Raw genomic sequence first — 18,048 nt, 5'->3', positions numbered from 1 at the left:
ATAGCCGTACTGCGGGAGGACACCTTGGAGGGGTCATACAATGAGGCAATCTGGGTAGAACTTAGGAACAGGAAGGGGGCAATCACAATGTTGGGCATTTATTACAGGCCTCCCAACTGCCAGCGAGAGATAGAGCAGCAGATAGGTAGAGAGATTTTGGATAGGTGCAAAAGTAACTGGGTTCTTGTGGTAGGGGGTTTTAGTTTCCCCTCTATTGACTGGGACTCACCTAGTGCTCGGGGTTTGGATGGGGCAGAGTTTGTAAGGTGTATCCAGGAAGCCTTCTTGATGCAATATGTAGATAGTCCAACTGGGGAAGGGGCACTACAGGATCTGGTATTGAGGAATGAGCCTGGACAGGTGGTTGAGGTTTCAGTTGGGGAATATTTTGGGTGTAGTGACCACAATTCCATAAGTATTAGGGTACTTTTGGACAGGAATGAGGGTAACCCGCGCGTTAAGGAGCTAAACTGAGGAAAGGCAAATTCCGATAACGTTAGACAGAAATTGAAGAATTTGGATTGGGTGCTGCTGTTGGATAGTAAATCAACATGGGATAGTAGGAGTCTTTCAAGCGACAGTTGATTAGGATTCAGGAAAGTAACATTTCTGAGAGAATGAAGGATAGCACGGTAGCATGGTGGTTAGCATAAATGCTTCACAGCTCCAGGGTCCCAGGTTCGATTCCCGGCTGGGTCACTGTCTGTGCGGAGTCTGCACGTCCTCCCCGTGTGTGCGTGGGTTTCCTCCGGGTGGGTTTCTCCCACAGTCCAAAGATGTGGTTATGTTGCAATTGTATAAGGTGTTAGTGCGGCCACACCTGGAGTATTGTGTTCAGTTTTGGTCTCCTTACTTGAGAAAGGACGTACTGGCGCTGGAGGGTGTACAGAGGAGATTCACTAGGTTAATCCCAGAGCTGAAGGGGTTGGATTATGAGGAGAGGTTGAGTAGACTGGGACTGTACTCGTTGGAATTTAGAAGGATGAGGGGGGATCTTATAGAAACATTTAAAATTATGAAGGGAATAGATAGGATAGATGCGGGCAGGTTGTTTCCACTGGCGGGTGACAGCAGAACTAGGGGGCATAGCCTCAAAATAAGGGGAAGTAGATTTAGAACTGAGTTTAGGAGGAACTTCTTCACCCAAAGGGTTGTGAATCTATGGAATTCCTTGCCCAGTGAAGCAGTTGAGGCTCCTTCATTACATGTTTTTAAGGTAAAGATAGATAGTTTTTTGAAGAATAAAGGGATTAAGGGTTATGGTGTTCGGGCCGGAAAGTGGAGCTGAGTCCACAAAAGATCAGCCATGATCTAATTGAATGGCGGAGCAGGCTCGAGGGGCCAGATGGCCTACTCCTGCTCCTAGTTCTTATGTTCTTATGTGCGGGTTAGGTGGATTGGCCATGCTAAATTGCCCGTAGTGTCCTAAAAGGTAAGGTTAAGGAGGGGGGGGGGGGGGTTGGTTACGGGTATAGGGTGGATATGTGGGTTTGAGTAGGGTGATTATTGCTCGGCACAACATCGAGGGCCTGTTCTGTGCTGTACTGTTCTATGTTCTAAGTATGGGACTTTTAGGGAGCCTTGGATAACGAGGGATAATGTGAAACTCGTCAAAAAGAAAAAGGAGGCTTTTTACAGTCGAGAAGGGTGGGAACAGTCAAAACCCTTGAGTACAAAGAAAGTAGGATGGTACTGAAGCGGGAAATTAGGAGGGGTCATGAAAAGTCCTTGGCAAGTAGGATTAAGGTGAATCCCAAAGCTTTTATTCATATATAAAAAGCAAGAGGGTGGACAGGGGAAAGATTGGACCACTTAAGGACAATGGGGAGAATCTATGTGTTGAGCCAGAGGAAATGGGCGAGGTACTAAATGAATATTTTGCATTAGTGTTCACTGATGGGTAGTGTGTGTGGACAGTCTGGATCATGTTAACATCAAAAAGGAGGCGGTATTGGGTCTTTTAAAAGATATTAAGGTAGATAAGTCTCCTGAGCCACATGGGATTTACCCAGAATAGTGAGGGAAGCAAGGGAGAAAATTGCTGGGGCCTTGACTGGCATCTTTATATCTTCATTGGCTCCAGGTGAGATCCCAGAGGACTGGAGAATAGCTAATGTGGTACCGCTGTTTAAGAAAGGTAGCAGGGATAATCCCGGTGAGCCTCACGTCGGTAGTAGGTAAATTATTGGAGAGAATTCTCAAGGACGGGATTTATACCCATTTGGAAACAAATGGACTCATAAGCGATAGACAGCATGGTTTTATGAAGGGGAGGCCGTGCCTCACTAACTTGATTGGGTTTTTTGAGGCGATAACATAGATAATTGATGAGGGGAGGGTGGTGGATGTTGTTTACATGGACTTCAGGAAAGCCTTTGATAAGGTGCCTCATGGCAGACTGGTACAAAATGTGAAGTCACACTGGATCAGAGGTGAGATAATAATCGCTTATTGTCACAAGTAGGCTTCAATTAAGTTACTGTGAAAAGCCCCTGGTCGCCATATTCCGGCGCCTGTTCGGGGAGGCCGGTGCTGCTGCTGCCTTGTTCTGCATGACAAGCCAGTTGTTTAGCCCACTGTGCTAAAACGAATTGGGTACTCTAATGATATACCTTCAATTCACAGTGAGGCAGAGAGCAAGTGAACAGTAAGCTTTATTAGTCATGAACTTGCCTAGCCAGAGTCAGTAGTACAAATGAATGCCGCCCACAAGAGGCCGGCTTATATATGGCTCCGGTGTGGGCGGAGCCAGCGGCGGAGCCATACCGGGGTTACAGTACAGTACCTGGAAGCAGTTCATATCACCACTTCCAGGTCACAGATTACAGGTTATGGTATCATGCATACATTATGGTGAATACATTCACCACATCTAAATTTATATTTAAAAAAAAAGAAACAGTTCCGAGTAGGTTCACGAGATTGGTTCCTGGCATGAAGGGGCTATCTTCTGAAGAAAGGTTGTGCCTATACTTATTGGCGTTTAGAAGAAGGAAGAGGTAACCTTTTTGAAACATATTATTGAGGGAGCTTGACAGGGTGGGTGCTGAGAAGATGCTTCCCCATTTGGGAGAGCCTAGAACTAGGGGATGCAGTCTAAAAATTAGTGGTCTCCCATTTAAGACAAAGGAGGAATTTCTTTCCCTGGGGATCGTTAGTCTGCGGAATTCTGTTCAGAGTGCAGTGGAGGCTCTCATTAAATATATTCAAAGCTGAGTTGGATAGATTTAGGTCGACAAAAGAAATGAGGGACAGGCAGGAAAATAGTTGAAGTTGCAATTGGATCAGCCATGATCTTATTGAATGATGGAGCAGGCTTAAAGGGCTGAATGGACTTCTCTTGATTCTTGTGTTCTTGTATACAGCCTTATTATATATAGCTTCCTTGTTTTTACACTCTGTGCCCTTATTTGTAAAGTCCAGGATCATGTGTGGCCTAACAACCTCTTTCTCAACCTGTTCTGTCCTCTAGTCTTAAATTATGCCACCCCCCAGTCCCTCTGTTCCTGCACCTCCTTAAGAATTGTATCTTACTTATATTGCCTGTCCTCGTTCTTTCCACTAAAACAAACCATTTCACACTCCTTTGTACAATGCCAGTGTTTGAGTATTTTTAAATTAGGTACTGCAGTTATATACGGTCTCTGCCTGTTAAAGTTTGTTTTCAAATTCAACTTCATACTGACCCCCGATTGTTATTATAATCCCAGTATTAACTGAGAAACTGAATCTAAAAATAAGCAGCTAATCATCTGAATAATTCCTGCTTTAGCAATGTTTTCAGCAAAGCTGCTTATTACAACCATTGTGAGAAATATTGGCAGTGAATTAATTGTACCCTTTTTAATTTTCTTCCTTTGACATTTGCAAAGCCCTTAAATTACAATTAAAAGGTCTGGAAATTACTTCTATTTTGCTTTGCCGTTTGGTGGTGTGTATTTGTTACTTGCTTTATGCCGTATTACCAACTCGGCAATGGAAAGTTTCATCCACAGAATATTGAGAAATTAATAGGTAAATTTCTGTTAAAGATTGTAATCCTAAATTAGTCTATTTTTAAAATTTAGACACGGTTTGATTTAGCCATGGTGATTGATTGTGGTGGTCTCTGTGGTTTCTCTTTTAGGTTCATGTCTCGCCTTCATAGTATGCATCCAAAGGACGCCAATAGGCAGCTGGGTCTTGCAGTAAAAGACGGCCTGATTGTTGAAACACTGACTGTGGGCTGCAAGGGTTCGAAGGCAGGCATCGAGCAGGAAGGATATTGGCTACCGGGGGATGAGATTGTAAGCATTGCTAATATTTAGGACTGGTGCATGCATTCTGTTTAGTGGCCATTAGAACCTCCTCAAGCTGCATTATATTACAGTATAACTGTGTTTAAGAATCCTCTTCTGGAGGAGCATGACTTATCAATGATCTGGTGTAAAATCAGCAAGTACGGTAACACAGAGAAATAGTTTTGAATGTTTACTTAGACTGTGCCTACTCTCTTTAGGTCATCTGAAGTGCATCATCCTGTGCTGTCGTATGTGATTTTACAACCCAAGTAAGCCTGCAAGATTGGTTACTAGTGCTTTAGGCACATCCATGGAAACTCACGGTTTTCAGTGTTCAAGACAACTTCTAAAATGTACATCATGTTATAATTGACCATTTAGAAATATTGGGCCTAAATTCAACTATTATTATTTAACAAAATGCGAAGTACTTTTACCTCTTTAATAAATGTTTCCTTGGTCGTTAAAAAAACATCTTTTATTGCCAAAATATATCTTGTAGTATACTGCAGCTTTAAATATTGTTTAGTCCCAATTACGTTTTAGCTCCAAGTAAGAAGTTGTTTGACACTGATGAGGTATTTGCATGACATTTTACCACTGCCTTTCCAAGTCCATTTTGTTCGCTTTTTGCTGATATTTTCTTTAAGCTTTAAAAGAATGCAATATGGAAGAATCTGTGGTAGAATGTTTATCTCAATGGATAATAGGATGCAGTAAAACCCCTGGTGACAGTCTAATTTGCTACTTAACGGGTAATCATTGCTGGGCAATTGGAGGGTCTGCTGTTTCTTCTGCCGAGCTTTGGATAAGTAATAAGTTATGTTGACACGTTTCCGACTTGGTGGCAATACCAATCGTTTAATTATTGGATACAAAACCAAATATAATTTTTTTTTAAAATGATTGCTTTAAAATATGCGTAATTGCAAACGATACCAGGATAATGGGCACAAACAAGCCCCTTGATTTGTAGCTGAGCATTCCAAATTTATTATGTTATTCAACTGCTTGCAGCATGGGTAGAATTTCCAGCCATTGCTCCCAGCACTGGCAAGGAAAGTGCCTGCTTGGCAAATTGTCAAATAGTTTCATATTTGGCTTTCATCTTTCTGCCAGCAACATAATTTTTTAAAAATCATTGGGAAAATTGTCTCTCAAAAGCAACAAAAGGTAATTAACTCACTTTGGTGTAAGTTAAATTGCACTCCAGGGTTGCAGACTATATAGTATGCATTTTTACTGATCCTGCCCTGGTAATGTTTCCAATCTTCTGGTAATAAAATGGCTTAAAAGAATATTATTGAACTAGTTATTTTTTAGTGAGTCATTTTCTAAAGTTTCTATGGTGAAGCCATTCATCTTGCAGAACAGTGGTTTTGCTTCAGAGAAAGCAGTTTCCTGGCACTGATCTGACTCACAGCAACATTAAAAGCTAGCGTTATGAACCCACCCCAGGAATTTAGTTGCACACCACTTGCATTTTCCACTTGGTGCAATATAACTACAGCTTGTTACGACACAGGTTTTAAAAGTTCTTGCCCATATTCAACTTATTGGGAACTTCCCATTTTAATGAAGGAATAGCAGATAATACAGCAGCTGACTCCTAACAGGTGACATTTGGAAGTCAACATAGTATTGCATGTGTGCACAGAGCTTGGTTAGCCGACAGAAAATGACAGGTTTGCTGGCCACATGCTACGCGTTCTTGGGCACTGGAGATATAGTTGATCCCTTGCCTTTCAAATCTTCAAAATCTACATTTTAGCAATTCATTTTCAGAATAATTGTTTTAAATTCCCACTAATCGGATTTGTTGCTTTTACAGTAATTCTGTTATTTTCACTTACTGGTGGAAATCAGAACAATTCTTGAATTGCGTTTTGTCAGATTTCTCAGCACGTACATGAAGGCCTAGAAAAAGTGGAAGTGATGAATTTCATTCCAAACTCAGGAATCACATTATCTTTTCAATTCCGATTTTGGTAACAGTTTGTAGTTTCAGCATCTGTATACTTCCATAGTGACGAAGTAAAACGTTACGTTCCAGTGATGTTTGGCGGCTGTCACAAATTAATTTAAAATTAAAGTGTTATCTTTATCATTTGTAGGCTGCACCTGACCACCTTACCACTGGCTCCTACCCTGTTCCCCAAATGTGCTGCTATTCATTATTACATTTACAAAAAGTTAGCTGGGTGACTGTAAGTTACATATTTTGTTTCTTTCTATTGTAGGATTGGAATGTAGAAAGCCATGACTGGTATTGCATGGAGTGTCACATGGCAGGAGAGGTCCTAACTTGTGATTCCTGCTTCCGTGTTTATCATCCAAAATGCCTCCCTGATGAATTTAGGCCACAAGACAGCAATTCACATTGGCAGTGCCAAGTGTGCAAGGTGAGTGCAACTGATAAATTTCAAATGTTCAAAATGTATCTGAATGTTAAATGATGACAAGACAGTCTATAGGATTGAAAATATACGCATAAAATTGCACATTTTGTATATGTGCTACATTTACATTTTAAAGGTATAATTTTTTCATGTTATGTTTATCCTAGAACACGTGAGTTTTAATCCTATACCCTCAGCCGTTGTGGGGAGGAGGGGGTGGGGTGGTGTTTCTGAGGGAATTCTTATTCCCATCGTTGTTCTTTTCAGACTGCTTAATCCACCTGGTGGAAAGTGGCATCGATAACCCCTGTAGAAATTATAGGCCCTAACAATATTCCAACAATAGAACTGAAGATCTGTGCTCCAGAACTTTCCAAACCCCTAGCCAAGCTGTTCCTGTACATCTCCTGCACTGGCATCTACACAGTAACCTAATTGCAGTGTTAATGTAAGCCTACTTGTGACAATAAAGATTATTTTAATAAATGAGCGTTTTGGACCCAACTATCTTGAGCTGCTTCATCAATGACTTTCCTTCCATCATAAGGTCAGAAGTGGGAATTTTTGCTGATGTTTATGTCCAAATGCAACAAGACAAACTTTTTCTGGGCTTGGGCTGGCTCATGGCAAGTGACATTCACATCACACAAATGCCAGACAAAAACCATCTCCAACAAGAGAGAATCTAACCATCGCCTGTTGACATTCAATGGCATTACCATCACTGAATCACCCACTTGGCCACTATTGACCAGATACTGAACTAAAGTAGCCATATAAATACCGTGGCTATAAGAGCAGAAGAGCAGGCCAGAGGCTACGAATCCTGTGGGAGTAATTTGCTTCCTGACTCCCCAAAGCGTGACGACAGTCTACAAGGCATAAGTCAGGAGTGTGATGGAACACTCCACTTGCCTGGATGAGTGCAGCTCCAACACCATCTTGACACCATCTGGGACAAACAGCCCATTTGATTGGCATCCCTTCCACAAACACCCACTTCTGACACACATTAGCAGCAGTGTGTACCATCTACAAGGTGCACTATGGGAACTTATCAACACTCCTTAGACAGCACCTTCCAAACCCACAACAGCCACCATCTTGAAGAACAGGGGCAGCAAATACATGGGAACACCACATTGAGGCATCCCCCCCCCCCCCCCCCCCCCCCCCGGTCACTCACCATCCTGACTTGGACATATATTGTCATTCCTTCACTGGGTCAAAATCCTGGAGCTCCTCCCTAGCAGCACTGTGGGTGTATCTACACCAAATGGGCTGCAGTGGTTCAAGAAGGTAGCTGATAATTATTATCTCCAGGGCAACTAGGGATGGGCAATGAATACCCTCAACCCTTGAATGAATTTTAAAAATGTATTATTTGCTGAGCCAGACAGTCAAAGTGGATACAAAGGATTGGCATCGGGAGATAATAGAGCTATATTACTGATTTAACATCAGTTGTATCCTGAACTCTAAATGACAGACTGGTTAAATTGATGCATTTCTATCATATAAATTTCTTGCAATATACAATAATCATCTGGAAGAAGGAACTGAAGGCACTGTTGCTAAGTTTGCTGATGATACAAAGATCTGTAGAGGGACAGGTGGTATTGAGGAAGCAAGGGGGCTGCAGAAGGATTTGGACAGGCGAGGAGAGTGGGCAATGAAGTGGCAAATGAAATGCAATGTGGAAAAGTGTGAGGTTGTGCACTGTGGAAGGAGGAATTTAGGCATAGACTATTTTCTAAATGGGGAAATCAAAAGCACAAAGGGACTTGGGAGTCCTTGTTCACAATTCTCTTAAGGTTAACGTGCAGGTTTAGTTGGCAGTTAAGAAGGCAAATGCAATGTTAGCATTCATGTCAAGAGGGCTAGAATACCAGACCAGGGATGTACATCTGAAGCTGTATAAGGCTCTGGTCAGACCTCATTTGGAGTATTGTGAGCTGTTTTGGGCCCCGTATCCAAGGAAGAATGTGCTGGCCTTGGAAAGGGTTCAGAGGAGGTTCACAAGAATGATGCCTGGAATGAAGAATTGTCGTATGAGGAACGGTTGTACTGGGTCTGTATTCGTTGGAGTTTAGAAGGATGAGGGGGGATCTTATTGAAACTTACAGAATACTGCAAGGCCTGGATAGAGTGGACGTGGAGAGGATGTTTCCACTTGTCGGAAAAACTAGAACCAGAGGACACCATCTCACACTAAAGGGACGATCCTTTAAAACAGAGATGAGGATGAATTTCTTCAGCCACAGGGTTGTGAATCTGTGGAACTCTTTGCCGCAGAAGGTTGTGGAGGCCAATTCACTGAGTGTCTTTAAAACAGCGATAGATAGGTTCATGATTAATAAGGGGATCAGGGGTTATGGGGAGAAGGCAGGAGAATGGGGATGAGAAAATATCAGCCATGATTGAATGGCGAAGCAGACTCGATGGGCCAAGTGGCCTAATTCTGCTCCTATGTCTTATGGTCTTATGGTCTTATGCATTATGATTTAGAAAGTAGATTGTCTTGATAGGAAATCCTTTCAAACACAGGAAAATAATTGGTATTCTGGCCTTACTTGTGGTACCAAAAGTAAATTATTTTCCCCTATCTGGATGATTAAACATCCCTTCTCACTCCCTCACAGGCAGGATGAATTTTTAAAAAAAGTTTTGTAATCTTGTCAGCAAACAGGAATTCCAAAGCATGCTCAGCCCTGCTTATTGGCAGTTTGTGTTCTGCAGACTCTGTCTCCATCTAGTGATGGTTAATGGTTTGGCAGGCTGCAGTGAAAATGCATTTCTTGCTCCAGAGTTCTGCTGTGCCAAGCCAAGTGGATCTATGAAGCACTGAAGAGAATGTGTTACAGAAACAGGAGTTGATGCATACCAAAGTTCCAACAACTTGCATTTATGGCACCTTCGATGTAGGAAAATGTCTAAATGCATTTCACAGAGGCATTAAAGGAGATGGGAGGAAAGGACATTGAGCAAAAGAACAAGATTAAGAGAGTTGACCAAAAATTTGATCAGACAGGTTTTTTTTTAAGGAGGGCCTTCAAGAAGAAGGTGAAGTGTTGAAAGAATGTTCATAGAGTAATCAATAGCATAGTTATTAAAGACTTTGTGGAATGAAGTGGTGGACACGGGATTTAGAGTTTCAATTTCAAGAATGGAGAATTTGATGAGAGGTGAGTACAGAGATGGGGTGAGTGACTGGGAAGAGAATTAAACATTAGGATGAGGATCTTCAGTTTGACGTTGAGATGGGACCCCACTCTAAATACTGAGGACCAACATGATGAGCGAGCGGATCTTGCAAAAAGGTGGGGTACGGAGCTGAGTTTCAAGTGAGCTAATGCTTGTGCAGGTTGGATGACTGGATGTGAGAGCATTAGAGTACGGGTTGTTTGTGACACAGATAGATGGTATGGGAATCTCATCTGAGGGTTGAACAGGTTACCCAGAGAGAAGGATGTAATTGGTGGCAAGAGTTTGAGGCAAGAATGTGTGGTCAGCCTCATTCGAGACTGCAGAGTTATTGAGGACAAATAATGCATCACCGAGAATGTTGTTGTGACTTTAGATAAGGCTTTTACAATGCAGGGGGGAGGATGGAAGCCTGATTGGAGAGATTTAAGCAGGCAGCTGCAGATGAGTTGGATCTGGAAGAACCTTTTAGATAAAGGGAAGGTTAGAGGTGGGATAACAATTACATTTGATAAAAGCACTATTTTGAGTGGTGATCATGGTTTTGATAGGAGGACTGCGCCTGAGCAGGAACAATTTGCAGTGTCAACTAGCAAGGCTGCCAGGGAAGAAGATATTTTGTAAGCAGTTGTATATGAATGGGATTGTGGGTCATGAATGAGATGAGCTTGGAGAGGATATAGTGAAGGATCAGTAGGAAATCCACCCTACATATAAATGAATGCTCCCTTGGTTACAAAAATATTCCTCCTAAATCAGAGATAACCAATTAACTGATTTGACAAAGAAGGTGGAAACTGCAACATCTTCTACGGTCAGGCTTCATGTGTTTGTGTTTGACATCCAGTTTTACCTCACCACCACCTATCTCGACCTCTACCCTGTTTTTGATTTGTAACACTGCTTGCCTGGCATCCAGTACTGGATGAGCAAAGGTTTCCTCCAACTAAATATTGGAAAAACAAAGCCATTGTCTTTGTTCGCTTGCACAATCTCTATTTCCTAGCCATCAACTCCATCTCGCTCCTTGGCAACTGGTTGAGGCTTAATTAGTTGGTTTGCAATCTTGGTGTCATGGTTTTTTTAAATGTATTTTATTCTAAACATATTCAAAAGTACAAAAACATGAATCAAAAACATTATCAACACCCCTACAGTTCACAGATTGTTCAAATCTTTCCCCTTTTCACCCCCCCACATGAAACAATTCCTCAAATATTGTCATGAACAGTCCCCACTGTATCTCAAAGCCCTCTGTTGATCCCCTCAACTCAAACATGACTGTCGAGATTGAATTTGCCCTCGCATCGCCTTGCTCCACGCCCCCCATCCTATCTCTCCTGCAGCTCCACCCTCTCCCGCAGCTCTTCCAGAACCGTAAACCTCTCCTCCAGGTACAAATCCCTCGCCCTCACGCTCACCAGCCCCTTCACTTCCTATACATGCCATCCGTCTCCCCTGGCTTAAACCCGTAGTTCCCACACGACGGTGTCAGCACCGACATCCCTTCCATCGTAAAGTGTTTCTTCAACTGGTTCCACACCCTACTCGTGGACTACACCACTGGGCTCACTGTGTACCTCCCTGGCACCAGCGGAAGTGACGGCGTCACCATAGCCCTCAAGCTGGACCCACTAGACACTCCTTCTCCATCACCACCCCTCACCCTCCGTAGCTGCCCCTCTGCCTTTCTGTCATCAGTCTTTCAAACTGCCCCATAACCTTTTTCTTTCTGCCAACCCCTCCTTGGTGGGAGCTCTTGAATACCTCCTGACCACCTCGTCCAACAAACATCCATACTCCTCCCCCCCTCCTCCTACTATCCCTGTGCGCCTTGACCGAGATAATATCTTCCCCCGAACTAGTGCCTTCAACGCCTCCCAGAACATGGCTGCCAGCACCTCCCCATTATGATTTAGCTTCACATAATCTCTGATCACCGACCGCACCTCCTCACAGAACCCCGAATCCTACCTCCATCCCGGCTTCTGCTCCTGCCTCATGCAAAGTCTAACCTCCAACCGTTGTGGCGCATGATCTGAGATCACGATTCCTGCATACTCTGCCCCCGCCAACACCACTCGGCTCACTGCAAAAAGTATATTCTGGAGTGTACCTTGTGAGAAGAAGGAGTACTCCCTCTCCGCTGGGTTTCTAAACCTCCATGGATCCACCATTCCCATCCGTTTCATAAACCCTCCCATCTCCTTCGCCATCCTTTTTTTTTTCTCGTTTTTAAAAAAGAAATGTAAAATAACCAATCATTTTCCCCCCCAATTGTTATGGGAACTTGCTTTTATGTTCTATAACTTTTATGTTGAATTTGGCTGGGATGAGCAGAAGAGGCTGGGATGAGCACAAGAGCTTTTACTTCAGGCGTAATTCATCAGACTTCCGAGGCGCTTTTATCAAAACAAAGTTTATGATAAGAATGTAGTTAACATGTTTAAAACGTTTATCAAGAATTTGATATCAATTACAAACGTGAACAGACACACAACAGTAATCTATGTATATAACTCTTCACGAATCCCCCTTAGTAGCTGTTCCAATTCAATAGAAAACCCAATAAACCAAAACTCCTTTCAAGGGCGTGGCCCAGCACACTAACCTCACTTGAATGGAACTGGTCCTTTCCCCGAGATTTTGGTCCAGCCTCAAACCAGCAGATTCAAAACTCATTCCGGAAAGCAACTTTATCTTTAAAGTTACCAAGGCAGTTTGCCACGCCCAATGTTATTTTTGTTCACTGGAACAGCTTCAAAATAAAAACAGGGGAAACAGGGAAACACTGCTTCTTAACACAGTGCTTTTTCTTCTGCAGTCAAAACCAACAAACCGAAAATGAAACCAAAACACTAAACCCCCTCTCACCTGACAGCCACAGCCCAGCTCCACCCACACCCGTGCTACAAGCCATGTAGTCAAACAAAACCTTTCTGAAAGGGACACTCACATGATGCAATTTAGTGTGGCCATTCAACCTACCCTGCACATCTTTGGGTTGTGGGTGTGAGAACCACGCAAACACGGGGAGAATGTGCAAACTCCACACAGACAGTGACCCGGGGCCAGGATTGAACCCAGGACCTCAACACTGTGAGGCAGCAGTGCTAACCACTGTGCCACAATGCCGCCTTTCCTTCGCCATCCCCAACCTTCCTATTTACTTAGGACTCGACCTATACATCATCGCAGCACAGTTAAAATCACCCCCCATATTCAACTGATGCGTGTCTAGGTCCGGAATCATTCCCAGCAACCTCTTCACAAGCCCCACATCGTCCCAATTCGGCACATATACATTCACTACTTTCACCACCAAGATGGACCATCAGCAAGATGGCCACCGCCCCATGACTTTGAATCAAACCCTGAGTGGAATACCTGACCTACCCATGCCTTTCTCAACCTGACCTGATCCATACAAATTTATTGCCCCCAGACAAACAGCAATAACGACAAAATCACCCAATCCAGAAAAACACCCCGCACTCTCCGACCCCCATTATACCCGCATCCTCTGACCTCTGCTGTACCAGCTCCTCGTCTCCCATTCAGTTCTCCCCCAATTTACGGTCTTTTATGAAGTCATTGGCCTCGTCGGGAGTTTCAAAATAAACTTCCCGACCACCAAAAGTCACACAGTTTCGCCGGTACAGTACCCCAAACCAAATCTGCCCCCCGCCCCCCCCATCAACAGCTCCGCTTCTCCCTGGCCCATCGGAGGTTCTTTTCCTTCTCCACAAACTTATGGAGCCTCACAATCACTGTCCGCGGCGACTCTCCCGCTCGCGGCTTTTGCCTTGGGCATCTGTGTGTCCTGTCGACCTCTGGGCATTGTCCAGGACTCGCCCCGCCAGCATCCTTGAAATGTATCTCGTGGCACTTTTACCTTCCACGCCGTCTGGCAGGACAACAACATGCAGGTTCTGCTTTCTTGACCTGTTCTCCTGCTCTTCTACTTTTGCCCTTAGCGACTTGCAAAGGTCCCCAGGAGCCCCACCTCTGCCTCTGCCTCCAATGCCACCACCTACCAGATCATTGTGGTTGAACATCACCGTCTCCACCTGTGACTCCTGTGTTTCCAGACATTTCTCAACTCACTCCATCAATCCTTTGAAGGGTGCTACCGCTCCAAGGATGGACTTTGGCAGATCCTCCTGCATCTCTTTTCGTTTCTGGCAGAACTCTTCTCTAATAAACGCCATCAACATTTCCATTTGGGGCTCTCCAACATGTGGCAACCCTTCCCCCTATCCCATCTTTCCAATTGCTACTGTGCCACAGGACTCCAATTCCATGGCCAGGTCTTATACTTTTTCTGCCGGGCCTGGTAACCAGCAGACATGCCACTCGCGGGGGAACGTCTCCTCCACACCTTCAGCTACACTTCCTGTCCAAATTACCCCACTTTCAGCTAAAAAGAGCTCAAACCAAAACCTTCGAGCCGGAGCTGCCCTGTGTGCGACCACTCACTCCATATCCGCCACCGGGTGTCCTTGTCCCTGTGGTTAACTCCCAAGCACATACCTGTTCCTTCATCAAGATTCATACTTCCAACTCCATAATATTGCCCAATTCCTCCCCTACCTCAGCTCATCTACTGCTGAAACCTATGCAAGTCGATGTTGCCTCTAGACATGACTATTTCAATGCTCTCCTAGTTAGGTTCGCATTGTCCACCCTACATAAACTTAGGCTTCTCCAATCCTCTGCTGCCTGTGTCCTAACCCTCACCAAGTCTCATTATTCCGTACTCACTGACCAGCATTGGCTCCCATTCCGAGTACCTCAGTTTTTAAGTTCTCATTCATGTTTACAAATATCTCTGTGGCCTCGCCGTCCCTATCTCTGAAACCATTTCTGTGCACCTCCCAATTCATCTTTCTCATGCATCCCTTATTTTCGCAACTCCACCATTGGTAGCCCTGCCTTAGGGCTATTAGGCGCTAACTTCTGGAATACCCTCCCTAAACCTTTTCATTTCCCTTATCTCACTGTGTCCCTTGTTTAAAAGTACCTCTTTTCTGTTCTACTTGGTGCCATGTTTTTCATAGTGCTCTTATTGGATTGGATTTGTTTATTATCAAGTGTACCGAGGTAGAGTGAAAAGTATCGTCCTGCATACAGCTCAGACAGATCATCCCATACATGAAAAAGGTACATAGGGCAAACACAGGGGCAGCATGGTAGCACAGTGGGGGGCAGCATGGTAACACAGTGGGGGGGGGGGGGGGCAGCATGGTAGCACAGTGGGGGGGGGCAGCATGGTAGCACAGTGGGGGGCAGCATGGTAGCACAGTGGGGGGGGGCAGCATGGTAACACAGTGGGGGGGGCAGCATGGTAGCACAGTGGGGGGGGGCAGCATGGTAGCACAGTGGGGGGGGCAGCATGGTAGCACAGTGGGGGGCAGCATGGTAACACAGTGGGGGGGGGGCAGCATGGTAACACAGTGGGGGGGGGCAGCATGGTAGCACAGTGGGGGGGGCAGCATGGTAGCACAGTGGGGGGGCAGCATGGTAGCACAGTGGGGGGGGCAGCATGGTAGCACAGTGGGGGGGGCAGCATGGTAGCACAGTGGGGGGCAGCATGGTAGCACAGTGGGGGGGCAGCATGGTAGCACAGTGGGGGGGGCAGCATGGTAGCACAGTGGGGGGGGGCAGCATGGTAGCACAGTGGGGGGCAGCATGGTAGCACAGTGGGGGGCAGCATGGTAGCACAGTGGGGGGGCAGCATGGTAGCACAGTGGGGGGCAGCATGGTAACACAGTGGGGGGGCAGCATGGTAGCACAGTGGGGGCAGCAAGGTAGCACAGTGGGGGGGGGGGGCAGCATGGTAGCACAGTGGGGGCATCATGGTAGCACATTGGTCAGCACAGTTGCTTCATAGCTCCAGGGTCCCAGGTTCAATTCCTGGCTTGGGTCACTGTCTGTGCAGAGTCTGCATGTTCTCCCTGTGTCTGCATGGGTTTCCTCCAGGTGCTCCGGTTTCATCCTACATTCCAAAGATGTGCAGGTTAGGTGGATTGGACATGCTAAATTGCCCTTGGAGTCCAAAAAGGTTGGGTGGGGTTACTGGGTTACGGGAATAGAGTAGAGGTGTGGGCTTGGGTAGTGTGCCCTTTCCAAGGGCCAGTGTGGACTCAATGGACCGAGTGGCCTCCTTCTGCACTGTTAATTCTATGATTCTATGATAAATACACAACGTAAATACATGGACACAGGCATCGGGTGAAGCATACAGGAGTGCAGTAATACTCAGTAGAGAAGATAGTGTGAAGAGATCAGTCCATAAGAAGATCGTTTAGGAGTCTGGTGACAGCAGGGAAGAAGTTGTTTTTAAATCTTTTGGTGCGTGTTCCCAGACTTTTGTATCTCCTGTCTGATGGAAGAATTTGGAAGAGTGAGTAAGCCGGGTGGGAGGGGTCTTTGATTACGCTGCCCGCTTCCCAAGGCAGCGGAGGGTGTACAGAGTCAATGGATGTGAGGCGCGTTTGCGTGATGGATTGGGCTATGTTCACGACCCTCTGTAGTTTCATATGGTCTTGGGCCGAGCAGTTTCTATGCCAGGCAGTAATGCAGCCAGATAGGATGCTTTCTACAGTGCATCTGTAAAAATTGGTAAGAGTCAATGTGGACATGGAGAATTTTCTTAGTTTCCTGAGAAAGTATAGGCGTTGCTGTGCTTTCTTGGTCGTAGCGTCAACGTGGGTGGACAGGACAGATTGTTGGTGATGTGCACACATAAGAATTTGAAGCTGTCAACCATCTCCACCTCGGCACCATTGATGCAGACAGGAGTGTGGACAGTACTTTGCGTCCTGAAGTCAATGACCAGCTTTTTAGTTTTGCTGACATTGTGGGAGAGATTGCTGTTGTTACACCACTCCATTAGGTTATCTATGTCCCTCCTTTATCTGACTCATCGTTGTTTGAAATCCGCCCCTGAGTGTACCCAAGCAAGGACCGTGGCGACTAGGGGATTTTCACAGTAACTTCTTTGCAGTGTTAATGTAAGCCTACCTGTGGCACAAATAAAAATTATACGTCAGCATAACTAACTTGGCTCCAACCCCATCTACAAGTTTGCTGATAGCACCCACTACGGTCGTGCCATCAGCATTTATTATATTACACCAGATCTTGATTTACAGATCCAGTTGGAAATATCACCTATGCTTCAATTTCTATAGTTCTGGCACTTTATTTTCGAAACACACTTGAAAAGAAGGTTGAAAGTTTTAAAATCACGGTGTTGTTTGACTGAGAGCCAATGTATGTCATTGAGCACAATGTAATTATTTCAAATAAATAAGGGTTGATAGGGGAATGGGGTTTCACGCCAATTAAGACATGGGCATCAGAGCTTTGGATGACCTCAAGTAAACAAGAGGATAACGTGGTAGACCAGTCAGGATTATATCGAAATCTGGGGGTAACTAGGGCATGAACAAAGAACAATGTAGCACAGGAACAGGCCCTTCGGCCCTCCAAGCCTGCACCGATCATGGTACCTGCCTAAACTGAAACCGTATGCACTTACGGAGTCCGTTTCCTTCCATTCCCATCCTATTCATATATTTGTCTAGATGTCCCTTAAATGCCATTATCGTACTTGCTCCCACCACCTCCCCAGGCAGCACGCTCCATATATTTACCACCCTCTGTGTAAAAAAAAGACTTCCCTTGCACATCTGTTCTAAACTTTTCCCCACTCACTTTTCCCCACTCACTTTAAACCTATGTGCTCAAGTACTTGACTCTCCTACCGTAGGAAAGAGCATCTGTCTATCCACTCTGTCCATGCCACTTATAATCTTGTAGATCTCTATCAGGTCGCCTCTCAACCTCTATTGTTCCAGTGAGAACAGACCGAGTTTATCTAACCTTTCCTCCATACCAGGCAACATCCCAGTAAACCGCTTCTGTACCCTCTCCAAAGCATCCACATCCTTCTGGTAGTGTGGTGGCCAGAATTGTACACAATATTCCAAATGAGGTCTAACTAAGGTCCTGTGCAGCTACAACATGACTTGCCAATTTTTATATTCAGTGCCCCGACCAATGATGGTCAGCATGCTGTATGCTTTCTTGACCACCTTATCCACATGCGTTGCCACTTTCAGTGATCGGTGGACATGCAGGCCCAGATCTCACTGCCT

The 18,048-nt window shown here is 44.9% G+C and overlaps 1 protein-coding gene across 7 annotated transcripts in view; it reads left to right on the top strand.

The window, feature by feature from the left end:
* The window catches only part of zmynd11 (zinc finger, MYND-type containing 11), a 254,526-nt gene that overhangs the window by 133,427 nt on the left and 103,051 nt on the right, over nt 1-18,048 (top strand). For 6 of the 7 annotated variants that reach the window (XM_038798349.1, XM_038798347.1, XM_038798350.1 and 3 more), the window contains 2 exons: nt 4,127-4,286; nt 6,521-6,682. In XM_038798349.1, the coding sequence (XP_038654277.1) occupies nt 4,131-4,286; nt 6,521-6,682 (318 nt within the window). In that variant the 5' untranslated portion in view covers nt 4,127-4,130. Of the gene's footprint in view, nt 1-4,126; nt 4,287-4,498; nt 4,550-6,520; nt 6,683-18,048 lie in introns of those variants that run through there. The other variant, XM_038798351.1, reaches the window with a different exon arrangement.

The sequence above is a fragment of the Scyliorhinus canicula genome, chromosome 5 (genome assembly GCF_902713615.1).
Source record: "Scyliorhinus canicula chromosome 5, sScyCan1.1, whole genome shotgun sequence".
NCBI classification, from domain to species: Eukaryota; Metazoa; Chordata; class Chondrichthyes; order Carcharhiniformes; family Scyliorhinidae; genus Scyliorhinus; species Scyliorhinus canicula.
Note: the sequence above shows the minus strand (reverse complement) of the source record. Positions and strands in the feature narration are given on the sequence as shown.